At 44.5% G+C, this 21,728-nt stretch overlaps 1 protein-coding gene across 1 annotated transcript in view; it reads right to left on the minus strand.

Annotated features, from left to right (window-relative positions):
• Positions 1-1,787: 1,787 nt before the first annotated feature.
• Positions 1,788-21,728, minus strand: part of LDHA (lactate dehydrogenase A) — a 33,188-nt gene continuing 13,247 nt past the window's right edge. The window contains exons 3-8 of the mRNA XM_069623784.1: positions 16,295-16,412; positions 12,962-13,135; positions 12,215-12,388; positions 7,321-7,438; positions 6,539-6,662; positions 1,788-2,805 (exon numbers count right to left, since the gene is read on the minus strand). Of these exons, the coding sequence (XP_069479885.1) occupies positions 2,641-2,805; positions 6,539-6,662; positions 7,321-7,438; positions 12,215-12,388; positions 12,962-13,135; positions 16,295-16,412 (873 nt within the window). The 3' untranslated portion in view covers positions 1,788-2,640. The remainder of the gene's footprint in view (positions 2,806-6,538; positions 6,663-7,320; positions 7,439-12,214; positions 12,389-12,961; positions 13,136-16,294; positions 16,413-21,728) is intronic.

Raw genomic sequence — 21,728 nt, forward strand, 5'->3', positions numbered from 1 at the left:
AAATTACAGCACAGTACCTGGGCTATTACAAGCCCCACTGAGACAGTTCTCAGTAGTGGGTCCCTATCGAGCTGATAACGATTCATGGCTACTGGAGATCGGGAGTATTTGAGACCTTTGTGTTAGGATTTTCCTATAGTGCGAGTTGACCCAGAGCAGATTACTGAAGTATTGAGGACTGGTTCAGTGCTATAATCCGTCAAGGGCCGATATGAATTGGCTCGTAAGTGATTATGTCTGCAGAGGTACATTGGTGTTTGATTCGCAAGTGTCTGGCCCATTGAGGTATGGCAAATGGTGTTGAATTGGTTCAGGCTCGAGATGCACTGAGAGTTGGCCCATTGTTTGGGGGAGAGGGGCGTAGGCAAATAGATCAGACCCAATAGTTGGACTGTCTGTAGCAGCTGCCTTTGTCCAAGGGTTGTTGCCCAAGTTTATTCATAATTATTTTTAAAAAAAGCATATTCATATGGAAAATGAAGCCCCTCTCGGAACTGGTTTCGGTGACAAATATTTGCTGTTGACAGGAGCTAAAGAAAAATCAATGAGTGCAAATTAATTATGCTTCTATTGCAAGGGCAGAGTGTTCTTTCTTGTGGGCAAGCAGGGGGCTAGTGGATGCAAGAGGAACTGGTTGTAAATGCACTTGACTCAACAGCATTTTCACTAGAAGACCCCATTCCACTGAGAACAGAACCCCGACCTAACAGCTTTCAGGAAATGTTTAAGTAATCTACGCCTTTTATTAGGTCTTCTTGAATCCTCACTGGCCCAATGTTGCGGTTTGTCCTTTTGTGTGAGTGTTTCTGTGCCCGATGCCTGCAGGCTTTTGGCACATTAAAAATAAGTTGCACTATGAGAGACATTCTGGTATTAGATCATTTAGGTCTTAGCTATTTGAATGGGTCTGGTTTTCCCTTGGCCCATCTCAGTGGTTACCATTTATAGCACAATGGCAGTAAAACATTATCCTGCCACTATGCTCTGAAGCCAAACTTACAGTAGACTGTCTTTTTGACCAATGTTTACAGTAAAGAAACTTAATTCCGATCTTCAGTGATTTCTTACAAAGAGCGCCCCCACCCCACTTATATTGTGCTGCATGCCAGAGTGTTGTTGAATTAGGGTCCCATGTCCACTAATTAGAACTGCATCACAATGCGATCAAATCTTTTAATAGGCTGAATTTACAGGTGTAGTCTACACTGAACACTACCTGTACGCTGCACCACGCCCCCCCACCCCTCTAGCCCTAACCCTCCGTGTGGCTATTTGCAAGTATGTTGGGTACGTCATGCTGCAATCCTGGCTCAGCGAAACAAACAATTGAGGCTGAGGTTTTGTGAGATGTACAGGGAAAAACTACAGTAAAGATGCTAGACATAGGACAGTGGAAAGACATTAAATTAAGTTCTTTCCAATAGTGGCATCAAATGAAGAGCAGCAAGGGCAAGCAAAACTTCAAGCACTTGCCTTGATTCCCGGTTTTGCCACAGATGGCCCACGGGGAAAACCAGATTACACAGGCTAAATATAGTAGACCCGCAATGAAACAATTGCACCAACAGAGGTTATTCATTTCAGAAATAAATTGCTTATATACGATCTAGTATTAACTTTCGTTTGTGGTCTCTTGGACAGAGCTTGGTGTATGGTAAAGCCTGGATACATTTTAACCATGCTGGGACAATACATGGCCAGGTCTCATGGTGTGTGTATATCTAATCCATACATTGTATGTGTGGCTAACGTCACATCACCAGCATAAATCAAACAGAAAAAACAGAAACCGTCCTTAATTTTATTGATGTTCAGGCCAGCACCACAGCTCGGACACCAAGTGGTTTTCCTGCGTTTACAATTCATGTTCTATAGAAGGTATTAGAAGCACTGAAACATACACAGGAGTACAGTAAATAGACCAAGGCAATGGCAGAGTAACAACCACAGACTAGATGCACAAAGAACATACACGTGAATTCTCTGCAGACAGACTTTGACGTCGAGCAGTGCAATTTACTTGCTGGTTTCCAACCATATTTTTCAATGAGAAATATTTGTGACTGCAAAACTTCGAGCCAACATCAAGTTTCATACCTATTACCTCAGCCCAGCAGATTATCCCCACACATTGCATGTATATGTTCCAGTTTCTGTCCACAGATTGAACTGGGTAAGGATGCACTTGCTGCCATAAATAAAACCATTCAGATGCTTTCTGTACTATACAGATGTCCAATGATCTTTATACTTGGATCATTAAATCGTTCAGTGACGATTACCAAGCCACTGTGGCCAACAATAATCTTCTCTTGGGATGACTTCAGAGTTACAATGCAAATCGGACAAGATTGAGGCAGGAGAGACTTGGAAGCAACATCAAATAATACGTTGTAAAAAAAAAAAACGGTTCCTTCTTTGTCCCCATGATCAATGCTCGATGAGGAAGACTAGCTGCACAGGGGCTCTTTTTAATTAAGCATAAATGAACATTTGCTCTTCAGTCTTATACCAGGTCAAGATGATGATCAGGTCTGCAATATGTCTAATTCGAGTGCATTGGCTAATAAGTCTATGTTTGACCTATTAAGTGCAACATACAATTCACTAATTTCACCAAATGACAGTGCAGGGTGGGGATTAAAAGTGCAGTTCTTTCTGAATCCCCCAGAGCGTATCAGAGCTCTTCCTCAGACGATCTTCCTCCTCAGGTTTGAGAGTCATCTTTACCACATCGGTGATGCCCTGATTGCCCAGAACACATGGAACACTGAGGAAGACGTCTTCATGCACGCCGTACAGGCCCTAAGAGAAACACCAAAACACTCATTACAAAGGCTGAACTTTAATGTTATTCTTCTATAATAGGGCTGCATAGCATATACAGCACTACCACCACCTAGATAGACTATTGTATTATCTTGGGAAAAACTGTCAAAAAAATCAGTGAAGTAATTTACAAATCAAATGCTTTCTGGTAACATTAATTCCAACATGTTTTTCCAAGAGCGCATATATCACAGTTGCGCCCAGTTCCATTTAAAAAAAAAAAAAAAAACAACCATAGCCAGGACATACACTGATTCTCAAAAGTAGACACACTCCTTGGAATCCAGGAGGTTTGCACTGCTGTTGCAAGATTGCCTGAGGTGAAGAGGCTCTATTCATACTTGTTTTCAATAACTAAAGAATAAACTACAATGTTCTGATGTATGCGGAATGTCATCCTCAGGTTTTGTCATCTCTAGAAAAAGCTGCAAGCACGACCCTGAAATCTTAAAAACGGCCACCAGGGGACACTGGGGTTGCTCCAGCCTGACTGCCAACACCTGCGTGTATACATATTATATAATAAATGGAGCTGACCGTGCATTCTTGACTCTAACACCTAATCTGGCCCTCTACAAGAGGCCAAATAACTGAAATCGTCCAGGCCACGATAAATGAACCACATTCATACACTCAGCGGAGTAGGAGAGGTCAATATGGATATTGTATTTATCAACACGCCCCTTACAAAAGGTAAGTAACATTCTTCTAATGGCCATCTTCATCCAACAGATATTCGCCATCTTATGAAAAACTCTCAAAGCAGTAACTAGATGGAGGTTGAGGAGGAGGGGGGGGGGGCATAGAATAGACACAGGCATTACTCATTGCAGGATTCGAAATCGGTTGGAGACGAATGCTAGCGTCTGCTTGTAGTCAAGCCTTTTTAGCTTGGCACTAGTAGCTGCTTTTGACTCCCCATGCAAACTGGTGACCTACAATTAATTATACCTATGTGATAGCAACTCTGTTTGGGATAAGCATAAGGAAATAGGGGACACAAAAGGTAGAGTTGGCCTATGAGGTGCAAGTTAGATTTTAGGCATACAATATAACATCTCCTGGATCCACCCCCCTACATGCGGTCCCCAACCAGGTGATGCCAGATACCCACAAGCTGCTTTTGGCTCTTGCTGATAATATCCTAATCCCTGCTCTTAAATCAAGAAACGGTTGAAAAACTGATAACTGCAATTAAGCAAATTCCCCCTCCTCCACTCCCCTCCCCTCCAAAAGAATTTGAAATGTCCTGCTTAGCAAAGCTATGCAGAGAGGTCCATGTGACAGCCAAAACTAATGCCCCATGACTGGACACCCCTTTGAAGTAGCCATGTCACCCCATTGGAGTGTGACCAGTATAGGCACCTCCTTGTTCTAAAGCTTGCTGGCGATTTAAATAGACACAATCTGCCTAGAGGTAGTCTGCTTGAAAATAGCTTTACCGAGACCACGCAAACCCAACAAAGGTTTGTAAAATCTACACCTCAAGCCCCGAGACTCAGGATCCAAGTACCTATTTTTGGACAAGACATGAAACTCCTCTTCTGTCTTTGGGGGAATTCAGGGGTGGGGCAAGAACACCAGCTGATCAATCTTTTGAGAAAGCTGTAACTCTTGCAACAATATTAGGGGGAAAAAAAATAAGGCTTGAACACCAGTCAGCCACCTTTTCCTAAAACTTTATTTTACAAAAAACACAGTGAATACATTTCCATACAAAGAGCCTGCAGCACACTCACCGAACAGGCATAAATAATAGCCACAATGCTATTTTCCAAGATGATATTCGGTTAAAGAGAGCCTTCAATGTCTTCCATCATGTCTTCTCTTGTAAAAATGTAATCCAAGGGTGCATGCATTTGTCATCTGATCTGTCCAGTATAGGGTTGAGCGAACAATTAAAGTCTCCATATCAATGTACCATCTATGCATGGACTTATTAGTGGGTATAACTTGCGGAAATAAGCCGCTGTATCTTGGTTTGGTGTATACATATGGATACTAAAATTCTGTGTTTAACCCGACCTTGTAATATAACCATCCTACCCCCTTTGTCTCGGAAGGTCTCAAGCACCCTCAAAGATACAGACAGTGCCAGCCATACCACCACGCCCCTAGCATAAGCAGAGCATATTAGCAAGTGCGCTTTGTTTCTACTTTGTAAGGAGAGTTTCTTACAGGAGCACAATATCAATTTTCTGGCATCTTAAGTCATAATTCTATTACACTTAATAGAACTGTTGAGACCACCCCCTGACATTCCAGGATATTATTCCAAGTTCCACCATCTCACTTAACCTTTCTACTAGGCATCGCCGGCATCATGTTCAACTACAGCATGGACTCCTAGGCTAACTACCATAACTCCGCTACACCACATCCTCAATGCCGAGCTCAATTCCTTGTGCTCAGGCATCCCCACTTCTCGCCCTCGCTCCAGGATCTTGTCCTGATGCATGGGCGCAGTAGCTGGATACGAAACTGTCAGTATACAAACAAGCCAATCCACTCTTAGGTGTAGGACGCTCCTGCGTGGTGTGCTCTTCAAGAAGCGCCACATTAACTTCTGCATTTTAGCAACTCTTGTTTTCCTAAGGCTTCCAACTAGTGGGTCCTGCTACCTTTATGTCATGTACGTATAGACCTTTGCTGTCTTGCAGTGGACCAGGTCTCCAAAGTGCATCTAGTTGGCTCCACTCGGACCAGCTTCTGCTCCAGTTGCCAAATTCTGCATGGCCATCCATTCACTCACTAGCGTCTTTCGGATTATCAAAGACAATTTCACGACTTTTGTGAATCACTTCGTCTAGCCGGACAGTTTTCCCGTTAGGTTGATAGAAGACATTTGGAACACTAATGGCCTCCATGAGAGAGCATGCAAACTTTACAAGGCTTCAGGCAGGCACTACCTTCCACTCTCTCCAGTAGGGGCCCAGATGATTATTTGGTTAATGTTACTAACCCTTCACGGGTTCTTGCTGACCAGAACCCGGCTAAATGGATTCCACCTAAGGCCAGTGACCTGCAAGTCGTCCAGGGAGCCTAACGGGCACGAGATCTGTTTTTTTTTTTACAGCGAGTGGGAATCCCTTGAACATTTTGCTTTTGCCCACTATACAGCATCTGCAATGGTTTTCTTCTAAATCTGGATTCCGCCACTGGAGACCAGCTTCCTTCAAGTTGCTGTCCCTTTCCGATGTGGGAACCACCTTTGCTCTTGCCAGCCATTTGAAAGGAGCCTAGGCCTGCAGATCCAATCTCCTTAGTTTATAGCCCTCTTGCACTATATGTGCTGCTGGTTGTTTTGACTTTTACCGATTAGCTGTATCCCATCATGATTCTTTTCATCTTGTGTTTGTTCCGTGTGTCTCTGAAGTGGAAATATGTATTTTTAATAATATTTATATTCCGACCGTCTTCACTGTTAAAGTTGATATATATATGCTTTTTTTCTCACAATGCACTGCTGTTTTTGTATGCGTTTAATGGATCATTACCTCCTCTACTGTAGCATGGAAAAGGTGCATTTGCCATACCCATGTTTCAGGGCCTATGTAGCCAGAAATCTAGGCCAGATATATAAAATGATACAGTGAAAGAAAAAGGCGGCTTCCGCTCCCTCCGCCCCCAAACCTCCCACAAGCTGGTGTCTGGCTCTGCCTCTGGAAATCGGTATGAACTAAAGAGATAGTTCATTGGAGCTGCTTACCTTGACCTTGGTAGAAACAGGATGCACTCTTCGAAGATTCTTCATGATGGTTTCCGCTAAGTCAGCAACAGAAAGACCAATGGCCCAAGAAGTGTATCCCTTCAGCTTGATGACTTCATAGGCACTATAAGGGGCAAAGCATTATTTTTTTTTATAACAGAAATGCGAGTAAAGTATGCCAATATATTATTTTCATACATCCAAAAGACTGCTGCAAAGCACATTATTGAAAGGTTATGGCTTCTATACAGGTATGAAGAGCAATACAATCAATACTGCCTCTGCTGTTGTATATGATTCACTGGACACATTAAATATAATTTTGTTGCCTTACATCTGAGCCTCCAACTATTAACACCATATTTAGAATACAAATTACAATATCCTTTCCATACCGTGGCAAACGTACATCTTGCTTATAAAGCAACTCTTACTGGGGGTAACAGGCCAAAACGCCAGAGACATGACCCACACTCTGACCATGCAAATCCAAGTAACAAGGTGATAAGATCCAGTCACCATCATGTGGTGAACTAAGGAGTTGAGGCAGAGGAAGGCGAGCAGAAGAGGCTTGAGACACAAAGGTGAGAAGAGACTCCAGGAGGTGGTTAAGGGCGGGGAGGGCATTCAAAAGGTTTGAATTGAGGTCCAGAGAGAACCCAAAGGGCAAGCATGGAGGTAGCTAGTGTGAGCAAGACGATGATCTACATCTTTAACTATTGGAAACATAGGTGGCCACTCCATGTTTAGTTAATGCATTTTAAACATAAAAAGGCAATTACCTCTCCACCACTTGCTTGTGAACTTCCTTCCAGTTTTCTTTGTCAGCATCAGTTCCAAGTTCAGGGTTCAGTGTTTGCAAACTGACACCGGCAACATTAACCCCACTCCAAACAGGAACTGCGACAGAAATGTTGCAGTTAACCCAGGTCTTTGACAAATTTGGTTAAACACAATGCAGTTTGACAATTGCACAGCTGCAGAGGTTTTAGTAAATACAAGGCTGTCCTTATACTAGAATCTAATATAATTGGCTTATTACATAACCATTTCCCACTAAATGGTCTATTCAACAATACGTCCTAATGTGACCAAGACAATTGGCCTAATGCACAAAGAAAGCCATATGCATGTGTAAATTGTGGCAGGTACTTGCGGATGGCTGCAAGTACCTTGAAAGTGTGTACACTAGGCAATTCCCAGATTGTAAGCAATATGTGCCTGCTCCAATATGCAAGCACAAATGGACCTCATTCACACACAAAAAAGAGCAGATCACAGGCGCACGTCTGTAGAACTAAATATTAGCATGGAATAAGTGAAAAAAGATGTAAGCATTTACCTGAAAGCAATGGCAAATTGTAAGGGCAGTGAAACACTTTTGTGGAAAAGAGTTTTAACAAAGTTAAATGCGTTTGTGGGTTGGCCCATGTTCCAACATGGCCCAATTTAGTTTTGGTACAAGGCCAAATACCTAGTTTTGTAAATCACTATAGTCGATTTATAGGTGTGTTCTTCATTTTTGTTGCCCGCTATTGCACTCCTCCAGATATAGCCATTTTTGCACAGCCCCCCTGCCAATTGTCGCAGATGTCAGTTTGCAAACAGAACAATTTGCAAACACATTTATAAGTGCCCAGTGACAAATGTCCCAATTCACCATTTGTGAATAATATGCAAATTGCCCTGAAGCAATTTGGCCCACAAATCCACTTGCCAACATTGGGGATCCCTTAAACTGAAAATGAGCATTGACAAATAAACTTTTCTGGGATAGTTCGCACAAAGGATCGGCAACCATCTAGCCCACTGTACTTTTCACAGAGAAGAAATACCCATCTGCACATCAGTCTGCTACCCAATTCTCACCTGAGCAAGACTACCAATAGCAACCCCAGACACATGCCTCTCTGCCTTCCTGGAGGGCAAGGAGTCCATAGCTGGATTACCCTCAACATGTGCTGGGCAGGACCAGACTGACATGCATATGGCAATTTCTCCTCTGTGTAAGGTAAAGTGAGCTAAAAGGAGTTGTAGAACTCTGAGTGGAAACCATCCTAGAGAGTAGGTTATTTGGCTGCATTTGCTTTCAGTATAGGGGCTCCCAATTTTAGACAAATTTATATGGACCAGAAAAAAAAATGTTTGTGAGCCACCTGCTCTAAAGGCAACAGACAATCTATCCGCTTGAAGAGGGCCTATATCCAGGGCTGCATCTCTAGGGCCACTTAGATGGCTGAACTTTTCAAAATCTGCAAGGAACTCCATTTATCCTCTGCCATCCCCAGCCCACTGCACTGGCCTCTCACATCATTACTAAAACCCAGGACACTGTCCTCACCCTCTTCACCACTCCCTCCTCCCTTGACCCGCTCAGGCCTCCCTTGACCCCTCCCTCTTCTTTCACTCCCATATCACCCGATGACTTCTCTAGACAAGCCTGCTCTATGAAAGTCTCATTCAAACAGGTGCTCCCCTGCTCCTCCAGTACTATGAAGGACAACATTGCCTCCCTTGCTCCAGGCTTGGCAGATTCCTGCAATCACACAACCCCAGCTGTCCACCTAATTGCCACCCTATCTCCATTATCCCCTTCTCGGGCAAACTCTTGGAAAAGCTTGACATCTACCAGTTTATACTCCACACTGAATCTGTTGGCTGTCTCCAGGACCACCAGTCATGCTTCAGAGCAGCCAGATGCACAGAAACTGCACTCCTGAACACCCGTGAAGACTTGCTCTCTAATCTCGATTCCAACTTTCCTTCCGTTCATCCTTCTTGACCTTTCCTCTGCCTTTGATATGGTCAATCATGGCACACTTCTAAATCGGCCCTGTAAAACTATGCATCATGACCTGGCTCTGGACTGGTTGACCTCCTACCTCTCTGACTGACCCAGTTTCAACTGGGCCCTTCTCTCCTACTTCCCACTCTCCACCTGTAGTGTCCCTCGGGGCTCTATACGCTAACCTTGGCTTTTCAACGTCTACCTTGCCACTCAAGCTCATTCCATCTCCACCTTCTCTCCTAACTTAATGTTATGCGGACAATACTCACCTCTCCTTCAAGCTGCCCTCCACTTCCTCCTCTTTCATTCCCGATTGACTGCTATACAAGCATGGTGCACTGCCAACGAGCTCTGCCTCAATACCAGTAAGACAGATCCTTCTCATTGGGACCACCACTCCCTCCTACACTATGGCCACACTGCATGCGCCCCACTCTCACTGAGGCAAAAAACCTTTGTGTCATCTCAACTGCCCTCTCCTCCTCACATCATGGACCTTGCCAAGAAGGCCCACCTTTCAGCTGCACCTCCTCAGAGGCATTCTCCCTCTCCTCACCTTGCCCCAGAAACTCAATGTCTCCAGAGCGCGGGTCCTCTCCAGGCTCGAATACTGCAACAGCCTCTTCCTCAATCTGCTTAACTCCTCCGTCCACCCCCGTCCACCCACTTCAACTAATCCAGAATAGGACTGAGTCTCATCCTTGACCTCAAGCCCTAAAATCTCTCCACTGGCTCTGGTTGCTGCGAGGATCAAGTGCCTAGAAGGCTTTCTGGGGCCTGGGACCCCAGTATATCCAACTGTCTCCCCATAAATACCTCCCTGCTAGAGCCCTTCAATCTTCTACCTCCAACTCTCTGCAGATCAGATGATTTTACAAGCAGCGAGTGGGGGTAGATCGCTCCTCCACAAGTGCCTCCGTCTGGAATGGCGTCCCTGCCCTTCAGACTTGAGCCGGATCTCCTTAAGTTCCAGAAGTTACACAAGGCCCTCCTTTTCTCTTCCCATTCACCTCTCCCCAGCTAATGTCCCCTATGCCTCTTTAACTGGCTGCGTGGCTCCTTCAGATTCTCACAGGGCACCAGGCCCTCCCAACCCTTGCACTTATCACATGGGCCTTCCTACCCCTGCACGCTGTGAATTCCCATGGCACTTGTCCACCTGGCCTCCCCTTGGCACTCATGTGTCTTTCTGCCCCAACCAGCCCTCCCCCACCCCTCTCCCCTGCACGATCCGAATGTCAAAGCCTAGTAAGACTTATTGTTTTTCTTCTTTCCTGACCCCCCCCCCCCCTAATCTTGTTGCGCCTTGAAACACCTTGGTGTATAGGTGCATTATAAATACATAAATGTGGGCCATTTTACAAGAAAGTACATTAGCATAAAAATGTCATACGTTGCACAGTAAGAGGGATAGAGGCAGCAGGGCGAGATTAGAGCTAGGCGAAAGAAATCCATTCGCACATCTGGCCAATTAGGCTAAAATCCAGATAACTTTGCAGTGCAAAATTTATAGGATTTTACTCTAGGGGCTTAGCAAATTCCTTCTTTTAGTGAATTGATTCGTTTAACAAACCCTATTTTTTCCCCTCAAGAATAAGTGTGCTTTCTGATCAAACACTAAAAACAACACTCGGTTTTTCTAATTGATTCTGGTTTTCCTTTTGACATGGCGAATATGTACTATATTTTAGATTAAGCAAATCTAGGGCCACAAACTGGCAGAATTAAGCGTGCTCCTTCTAGTGGAGATTTCCCCCAGTATATAGCCAAACCCTTTCCAAACTGTCCAACAGTTTCTTTAATAATGAGTGGAATGTTTGATTTTGTTTTTGTGATTTGAATCATGGGAATATGGATTATTGAAACCCTTCAGGTAGTTACATTTCTGACCATATAAAGTTCCTTAAGGTCTAACTCTGGGTGGAAGGTCATGTTTAGCCTTTTTTTTTTGCTTTTAATAATGCAATTATTTAGTTATGACTCGCAATTATGTCACAAATGGCACACTGACGTAAAAGTTACTAATTCAGAGATACGTACTTTCCACTGGACCAATACAATATGGCTGTACATACAGTTATATCACTGGATTGGTGAACACCATTCTGTATGATATTTTCTATTTCAGACATAATTAACATAGCACAATAGGGCGCCCAAAAAAACTCCTAGTAACAATGCAACTATATGGTCTATGTATATCTCACTTTAAAACACATTCCCAAAAAGTTAAGGACGATGGTAAATGCAGCACAAAGAAAGTGTCTAAATGACTGGACCTCTGTTGCATACATTTGAGGTTCTACCTTTCAAAGAGCCATCCCTCTGCAGAGTCCAAAATGTCGTCCTACTAAGATTACGCCCCTGACCTTTGCAGCCCAGACGTACTGTCAAATATAGACCTTGTATATAATGTTACTTGCTGGTACGCATAGATGGTGTGGGCCCGTTTAGTTTGCCGTCCGGCAGTAAGGCATTAAAATGAAACCCTGAAAGAAGAAATATAGCAACGTGTTGGCAGAAATGTTTTAATTAGCGTAATTTGTGATCAGTCTGGGAAGGTTGTTTTTATTTCCACCTCAAACCAGAAACGCAGAAACGCAGAAAATATCGAACTGAATGCAAAGTAGTATTAAGATGAACTCTGGAACAGCTTTACTGTTTTGAACGTTGAAGAGTTTATACTACGACAGATGCAACCTTTGCTCGTGCTAGCTATATGGCAATGTCAGCCCACCCTTTTCTATTTGCAGTATTCAACTTGTCCTCACTAGCATTTCCACAACCAACCCCCTGCCCGTCCCTCATAAACCCCCGCCCCCCTTCACTAACAGTGCAGCTTTTGCGCTATCCCAAGTGAAGGCACATAGAGCTGCAGAAACACATACCACTAGAGTCACCATGCTCGCCAACGACCCAGCCATGGCAACTCTGGGCATGGACGCCCAGTTTCTCTCCCATTAGATAGCGGAATCGGGCAGAGTCCAAATTGCAGCCACTGCCGATAACACGGTGCTTGGGAAAGCCGCTGATTTTCCAGGCCACATAGGTCAAAACATCCACTGTCGAGGAAGGAAAAACAAAAACACTTGTACACAGATATTACGATTATGAAGATACTGCATGCATATTAGGAAACGCATGCAGAAACATTTAGATTAAGGATTGAAATTTAAACAAAGATGTGCTATCATGCAAGATGGCGTTGTCGACTATTCGAAACCATGGCACACGGAGTCATGCAACAATACATTAATATAATGCTACCATAATACTTGGTTGCGCTAGTAGAGACTAAATACTGGACCTGAAGGTTGCAGCCCTCGTACAGTAATTTTTTTGCATGTACCAATGCATCCAATGGACAAGCAATGTGTGTCCTTATCAGTTTATTCTTAGTGCTGTAGATTGCATTTTTCCTGCAGTGCTCCCACCTCCTTCTAAGTGTTCATGTCTTCCCTTCAACCTGTAACTTTCTCCCTAATCCATGAAGACGACATCAGTTTGGTGCCAGCATCCTCACTCTGCTGTACCGAGGCCTAGCCGAGAAGAATGTCACACACTACACAAAAAAAGCGTAGAACGAGATGTATGTTGTCACTTGCAGACACACAGTTAATAGAAATGAGACTCACCCGGGTTTGAGACTACAAGAAGGGTGGCGTCGGGGCTGTACTTGACGACATTGGGAATGATGAATTTGAAAATGTTCACGTTGCGTTGCACCAGGTTAAGACGGCTCTCTCCCTCCTGCTGGCGGGCACCAGCCGTGACTATGACCAGCTTGGAATTTGCAGTCACGCTATAGTCTGTCATAAGAAGGAATACAGGGGCATCAAAAAGATAAAACAAATATTCCCCCAGCCACTTCTTGAGCAGAAAACAAAACCCTAGTTATGCAAGCAACAGTAGCCATTCATTACCATCTAGTTCTCATTGCCTTCATGCATGGTACATTTTCAGGAGACTGCCTAGACACAGTGAAGGAGCCAGCAAACATTCCAACACTTTAAAACCTCAATATTCATGTGTACATGCGTAAACCCCTTACCCAAAGCCATGTGCCCTTGGCACATGGTGTAACTAACAGGTAAACACTTGCTGGCTGCCACCTACAGGGCGCCTGGGCGAGTCTCCCACTCTCTCAGCCAATACAGCCAGGTCAAATTACGTAGGTTTACTAAGAGCCTTAAACGAACTTTTGCTCCAATTTCTCTAATGCTGGCCCCTCCATCATCCCCCAGAAATTAAGAGGAATTAGCCTGGTTAGTTTTCTCCACACAGAACAATAACAATATAACAATGTAACAATAGTGCTCTCTGGGAGCGCAGAAGAGCCTCTTCAGCAGGAGCAGCACAGGCCACTAACATGGCAATTTCCAACATGGGGTTATAATCAATGAGCGACATCTATTAAGTTTCCATGGCTCTCTTGGCGATGGGCAGGCTGGCTTTGCAGACGTTTGAATGTTTAGAGGCAGAGCCAGCATAAAGAAAATTTCACAATACACAACCATTTAAAAAAAAATAAAATAACGTGTAGAGCAATAGGGTGTGCAGACGTTTCTATCTTCATGAGGGATCTCTACGAATAGCACAATGACGAACAGCCAACTGCAAAAGGTGAAGGGCCCACGCGAGGTAAACGTATATCTTAATGAAGTTATTCAAGGTGTCAAAATCAAAAAATGGCTTTCTAGGTGAAACACTGACAAAATATTAAGTGTGTCGTTTTTTAAAGTGAAATGATGGCTAACTTTTTTAACGTGTTAGCACTCCTCTTGCATCAGCAGCAGTGCACGTTAGTGTACATAACAACCATTCTGATAACAAATGTGTTGGCAGGAAGCCAAGTAGGTAAACGATAACGCTGCATACAACTAACAAAGCTGCTACACACCAGTAGCCATTTCGTGCTCATTAAACGCGTGTTGAAAAGCAACTGGAGAATTTCCCTAGACATTGATGTCCCCCACCCCTTCACTTGCCTGTTGGGAGGGCAACGGTATCCAAATAATAAATCCAGATTGTTGCAGGAGTATAAAGTAGGTCAACAGAATCACGACAGATTGTATGAAATCCTGCTAATTAAGCCAACACTCCACCATCACCGAGACAGTTCGCATATGAACTCCAGTGCCTTTTACAGACCAACTAAAGTGAATGACTGATAAAAGAATGTGGTTGCCAAGCGACTAACAGGGCACCCGAGTTGCATTTACCTCCCTTGGCACCCAGGTTGGGTAAGCACCGCGAGGCACAATTGTTTCTCAATCCTCGGATCGACGGTTCTGGCAGCCACTACCCTCAAAAAGTCAAAGTGGCATGGAAAAGCAGTGGCAGAATCCATTGCACCCGTAAACTCTCGCAAAGAACAATGGTTATTTCTTTATTCTGGCCAAATTATAAAGACGAACATAAAATGTAACTACTAAGTGAAAGATAGCTACTGCAGCAGGGCGTATTATAGATTGAGAGGATGTGCATCTAGGGTTTAGAGCTGAATAAAAGATGTCATTTAGCTACAGACATCAGCAATGGAGTGCCTAATGAAGACACGCGCCTGAAGAGATGTTCATGGTCTACCACCTTTGCCTAGTGAAGCTAAACATTTTTTTAAAAAATGTGCAAATCAACTAATACAGGTGGGTAACTCCTTATATTGCAGCAATAATAAGGTATGGAGTAACATGCACTTAATCATACAAAGCGAGCAGGCTAGAGTCAAAAGTAACCAATCCGACGGTTCCTTAAGGCAGTATCCATTGGCATATTTAGCTACCATAACCACCATACACTTTGAAGGTGGGTGCACTTCAAAACATAGCTGCTTTTCAGAGCTCGGCCTAGGGAACATTTCCTAAGTGCATGCATGTCAATCCCACGCTTCTTTTAGAATGCCCACCCTTCGGTTATGCTGCCAATGGCTTATTGAGAAGTAGTAATAAGATCTGAAACCCGAGTTAATTCTCCATGATAGATTTGACACTCCCAACTTTACCCTATAAAGCTGTGACGCTGTGCTAAAGACATTAGAAGGGCACAAGCATGGACTAGTTCATGCGGAACTCAGAACCGACATCAGGCGCACAGGACAGAAATGGCCTAAACACTACCCTTCTGTGTACATTCATGAAAGGTTTGTTAGCACGCGGCGCTTGAATACAACAGGCTGCACGCATTTAAGAGTTTCTAAAAATCGTAGTTCTTCTCTGTGAGACCAAGTTAACTTCCGCCTGTATAGAGGGAGCCGTTGTTCCAGACTCACTTACTGCAGCCGTAAACTCATTCTGTAGACTCGAATCGCTCAGAAACTAGGAAGGAAAGTCTATCTGCACACATCGGGCACCTGCCTTACTGGGATGGAAGAACAGAAACATTAAGGTTTCCGCAAGTTCTGTAAATTGCTTAACCATAGATAGAAATCTTAGCCCTCTGTCATAAGGAATGGTTTCATCACAAAACAGGCATTGGCAAATAATATTTTTGGCGTTTACTGTGGTCCTTCACATTGATAGGCACCAGGATGCAAGGAAGAGGGTGCAACGTTTCAAAGACGGATGCAATAAGGGGGTACATGTGTGCAAGAGAATGAGAAAGAAGCTGAATAGAGTAAGGGAGGAAAGGATTGAGAGAGGGTGCCATTGATGAGGAGCAAGAGGACATACGAATGACGAAGAGGGTAAATAAAGCGATAGCGTGAGCTAGAAGAGCAGGGGTAGAGAGGAGGTAGGGTTGGTGAGAGTAGGGAGAATGGAGGTATAGTATGTTGGGGTTAAGAGTAGAGGTATTTTGTAAACTGAACGTGATGTCAAATGACTTTCCGGCGCCAACTGCCAGTCCAAGAAAATGACATTCTTTGCAATCTATAAATAAAAAAATCTATACTAAAAGTTCATGCAAGTTTGTAGACAAAACCCTGGGCCTTCAACACGAAAGTATAAAATTTTTTTTTTAGAAATAATGACCTTTGCCAGAGACTATTTTTGGCGTCCGGAGGAAGAGACTCCCATGCTGGAGGTCCATCATTTCTCCCTTCAGCTTGTCCTCGATGACATCAACGAGTGCGAGTTCATCAGCCAAATCCTACAAAGGAAGAACAGGTTAAGAAATGAGTATGCTCTGTGCGTATTTAGGTATAAACATGATTGCAAGAACAGACGGGGGTGTAATATTTATGTGACGATTTGTTAAGGATTGTCACTTCTCCCGAAGGGGGAGCCCTTTCTCATGAGGCTAGGGAGGTGCAATGGATATCCAAAAGTCCTCCGGAAATCAAGCCAACAACATACTCACCTGCCGGATAAAATTACATAACAAAAACATTAAAAATCCAAGGACGCCTAAAATACAATGTACTTGGCCATTGTCGTCCTAGGTCGAATACAAAGATCAAATCTTGTAAAATAATCAGAGTCACACAAGACCTACAATGCCTTTAAGGGTAGTCATCTCTAGCGGTGAATCCCTCCTTTTTTCAGATGGTCTCCTTTACCAGTGGAGGTCGCTGACGAGGTAGGGAATGTGGGGTAGAGCCAATACAGCTCCAGAATGGTGAAAGCCTTGTAACAAAGAGTGATCTGGCCTTTTGAATCGCTATTGGAAATGGGAACTAACAGGAGTACTTGAATGATTTTGAACATTAATATGTGCTCTTGGGTGAGGACCAGAGAATGAAGAGCAACCTCTGGGAATCAGAAGTCTGATGTTTTAGGCTCTGGATCGATGGCCAACGTGAAGTGATGGTTGGGTTATTAATTATGGAGAAATAACTGTAAAATTGTGTTGTTTCCTCTGTGCTGCTGAAAAGTCCTCCAAGAAATGTTGCAATTCATTTAGAATTTGTAGTGTGCTAACTAAGGTGTAAAACTTCATGCCCTTTGAAACAGGTTTATTCCGGTAAACAACATTTAAAAATTAAATGACCCTAAGATTATGAAGAAACTGAACAGACAGTTTGAATATTCATTTACAGAAATTGGCCTCTGTGATGAATCCAGAGTATTCATCCCTTCTCCCCTGGGGGGTGGGGGGGGCGAAGACCGCTCAGCCCAAACCTCCCTAGGGGCCTGGGCAAGTGGTAGCTCACTAGGAGTGACTCCCCTCCAGGGCACAAGGACTCTATTCTAATAGAGAACTCCCACTTCTGTTTTGAATCCACCAAGTAGCAACAGTTCCTCAATCTCTTTGGTTTCAGGTAATGTTGGATCTCGCCTGAACTCGGACACGCCCATTTTGTTTCAGATGACGTATATAAAACCCAAGATGAACTTTGGCTTCAAGAGACGCTCCTATGCAAGTAGTAAGACTTAGTCAGAGGTGAGCCTCTGATGGAGAAACCAGACTGAGGCCCAGTAATCGACAGCGACCAGACTGCAGAGGCGAGTCCGGATCCCCGAGCTCTGCATGAGAAGTGCATTTGCTGCTGAGATGAGCAACAGAAGGAAAGTGACCGCTACAGGAAACGCAGTTGAGAGGCACTCAAGGCTGGGGAAGCCAGCGAGGTTACGGGAGCCTGATAAACCAGCCTATCAGAGGGTCATAAGGCTTCAGTGAGCCCTGAGAAACTAACATAAGGGAAGCAAACGCTACCAAAGAATGAATGCCTTTGAGAGGGAGGGACTGCCATAAGGGTTACCAGAGCACAAAAAAACCTGAATAGAGTTAAAGCAAGTCCATTAGAGAGCCAGCAAACTGAGGAGCCTGGGGAAACCGAAAGACATTGACACAATGCTGGAGAAGCCACAGGGGTTACAAGGGCCCAGAAAACCTGATGGGCAGATCCTGTATCAAGAGCCGAAGGACTTTGAAGAGTCTAAGAAACCCAAAATATTAAGTGTCTGAATTGGCAAGAGAACCTGGAGGGTTCAATTGTTTAAATACAAGACAAAGACAAGTTCAAACACAAGTGGGAAATGGTGGAGTTGTGTAAAGAAACCCTCGTCTTCGAGAGAAGAAATTTTCCGAAATATATAAAGACAGAACCATGGCATACAGAACCTGCAGGCAGGCAGGCAAATGTATTCCAAGGAATCGATGAACTGTTCTTTAAGTTGCAGTGCTATTGCAGTGTCGGAGGCGGCCTCTCACAACGTAGTATTGCACACGCTGTTTTGAGGTGTGGCTTAACACGGCACTTTCCGCTTGTGTAAGCACGCCGCAGGGTCCCTTCCTCTAACGGACTGAACGGCTGACTGAATGCAGCTCCGTCTCCGTCATAGCAGCCCAGAACCAGCGTGTTCTTCTGCGCCCCCCCCTGCGCTCACGGGAGCTGTCAAAGGAGTGGAGCAGTGCCACGCGGGGCGGGCTCAGGTGGCAGGCGAGGGTGTAATTGAGAGACTGCTACAGAGGACCTGACCTGGGCGGCTTCACACATGGCTTCAGCGCCGGCACAACCACGAAGCCTTGCCCTGGGCCGGCTGGGAGACTACGGCGGGCCATGGGAGTGCTTTCTTCAGCCGGCTCCTTTTGCCCAGGGTTTGCTTTCCGCAGGTTGGAGGCGAGTGGAGAGCCGGGAGTGACACTTATTAGGCTGCTTTTTCACTCTTTCTGGCTTTCACTCCGAGCCCATTGAGGCTCACTGGTGTTGTGCATTAATATAGGAGCGCAGCACAATTATAGTGTTAAGTCAGATAACACTATATATTTGCTGAAAGTTCCAGCTTCTGCCTGCCCCATTGCTGTGCAACCTCCATTAGCTTTGACTTGTGTGGGAGGAGAGTAGGGCCCTGCACCTGCATGATTGTATCATCCTGCTGCACTAGAGCAGGCCGGATACAGTTGCATTGTTAAATTTAATCTGGTCCAAGGTCACACACCCAGGAGTCAGAGTCAGTCAGTCTCCCCTCTCCCCCCTCTCCCCCCTCTCCCCAACCAAATTCAGCATTGCAGAGTTTCCTTTTTCTGACTAGAGAACTCTGGCAGACTTTGACTTGCCATCTTCCGCTGACATGCAGCAGGGGAAAAGGTCCTCTCACTCTAACTATAACCTGCAGAACACGGAGGTCCAACCCATAAAGGAGAACATGGAGACTTATACGAAGGGTGCTAAACCCAAGAAGAATGCTAAGTATTCCAAGCCGGTGGACCAAGGTGCTATCACTGAGTTTTTTTTCCAGTGAATCCACCGCCGGAAATAAACTCAACTACAATTGAGGAAACGGTTGTTCCCTGGCCCAAGTGGCAGCATCTTATTGAACACTACCAATTTTGATGATATTGACAACAATTCTCTTTTAGACCTGTGCTTAAATATTCAGAGAGGGATGTCAGACGATAGTAAGTGGCTCATTACCCAATAATGCAAGCAATATGAGCACTCCTGGTCTACTAAACTCCATTGGAAGCAGTGGACGACTGTCTGCTTCCCCTAACTTAGCAATGGCATCTATGGAGGATGTAGCAGACAAAGAATTGGATTACCAATATCCTGGCTCAACTGAGATTGCTGAGCTTCAATCATCAGTTGCTGCTCTACAATTTGCGCTTAAGATCTTACTGCAAATGTCAGGTCGTATCCCGACTAACACCCTCACTATGGCACTAGATCAGAAGGATCATCTCCGTGAAGAGGCGGAAGTTAACTTATCCGACACCCTACACATTGTGGAAGGAGGAGAAGAGCAGGATAATAATGAAGAAGCTGAAGTAAAACCATTAGACTCCATCATCAGCGCTGGAGCCTATGACGCACCCCAGGAGAATGTTGGTGACCTTGAGACGGTACAAAGCCCCTACGTTTTCTTCTCATGGAAGCAACGTAAACTGGCGAAGGCACAAAAATAAAAAATCTAAAACTAGTGCCTCACCCTCTAATGCTGTGCCACGGATAGGGTTGGACACACGCTCAAAAAAAAGCCAAGAAAAGACTAACTAGAGCAGCTGCACAGGCTTCAACGACCAAAGGACTCCTTACTAGCTGGCTAGTGCCCGAAGAGAAATCCATCAGTCTGGTTGTAGACAAGGACTTTTTGGAAGACCTGGGCCTGGGGCTTGAACCTAGCTTGCCAGTATGCACTAAGCAACCATCATCATCTGCAGACGAGGGACACATACTAGTGCTTGCCTCACCTGTACCAGGGAACGATCCTAAGGGCATCAACGAGAATCGCACCTGTTTTAAGAACTTATATCAGAGCAGTAAAAACACTTGGCTTGCGTGATCTGAGTTATTGGTCAGACTATTGCATTCCCCAACTCCGAGTATTGAAATCTGATGACTTCTTGTTCGTAGAACCTTTGATTAGGTCCCAACGTCTAAGCCCTACATTGTACTCTCTGTCAACAGCACGGCTGATCAGGAAATACAAAGAGGAACTAGGGCAGTTGACATTGATATTGACGTGGATCCGAATGACGTGGATCCGAATGAGAGACCTTGCATTGACCCAGATGATACTTCAGCTCCAGACCCCGTATCTAATGGTCTTAAGCCAGCTGAAGTGAAAAACCTTGAACTCGCTGAAGTACAGCAAGTACTTACATGGCTGATGGAATCCCTCTCCGGAGTAATCATTGAGCTTTTTCATTTCTTTCATGGAACTGCAGAGGCTTTGCCCACTTATTGAGATCAGAGGGTTCTGTTGACCTTTTGTCTAAAAACAGCTGTATTTGTCTCCAAGAGACCCCGGGCAATGGATCCCTTGTTATGGGATGGATTTGTTGTGTAGCAATCATTTGCAAAACGGGGTATGATATGATATTTGTAACGCGCCTATACACAGGTGTTTCAAGGCGCGAAAGGGGGTACAAGGGGCCGCCCCTTTGGGGATTTACTCATCGGGGTGGTTAACACGGTGGTATCTCGAAGGATTCATTGCAATTCTGAGGATTACCTCATGGCAGTAGAGATTGAGTACGGAAAGGAAAGCTGTTCTTTTAGGTTCCTCCTTGTTAACCTTTACAATCCACCAGGAGCAGTTATTAGAGAATCCTTACAAGAAGCATTCTAGGATCTAATGTCATCTTGGACAACGAAACCTGGTAATGCAGCAGTAGTGGTCATGGGGGACTTAATTGCCATATGACTGGTGAGGGCCATACATCGTCTAACCCTAATCTTAGTACACAATGTCTAATGACTTACGAGAAAAGGGAGGTCGAGGGGCTAGGTTGGTTACAATTGTTCGCTTTTTGGGACCTTGAGATGATAAATGGCCGTACGCCTGGCGATAGGATGGGGAAACATACCTGGACAACTGGACAGTTTCCAGCACTCGGGACTACATATTCATGTGCCCCCGAGATGCAGTCAAAAGTAGCTGATATTAAAGTGATCAACAACAACTGGAGTGATCATGTGATGCTCACAATGTCTTCTCCGATTACCAAGTCATGCCTCCTCCACACTGAATATTGGCAGCATTAACACCAATAGCGCGGGTAAAGAATTTTCTGGTCTGA

Source organism: Ambystoma mexicanum, chromosome 11 (genome assembly GCF_040938575.1).
Source record: "Ambystoma mexicanum isolate Mex_15411 chromosome 11, UKY_AmexF1_1, whole genome shotgun sequence".
Lineage (NCBI taxonomy): Eukaryota > Metazoa > Chordata > Amphibia > Caudata > Ambystomatidae > Ambystoma > Ambystoma mexicanum.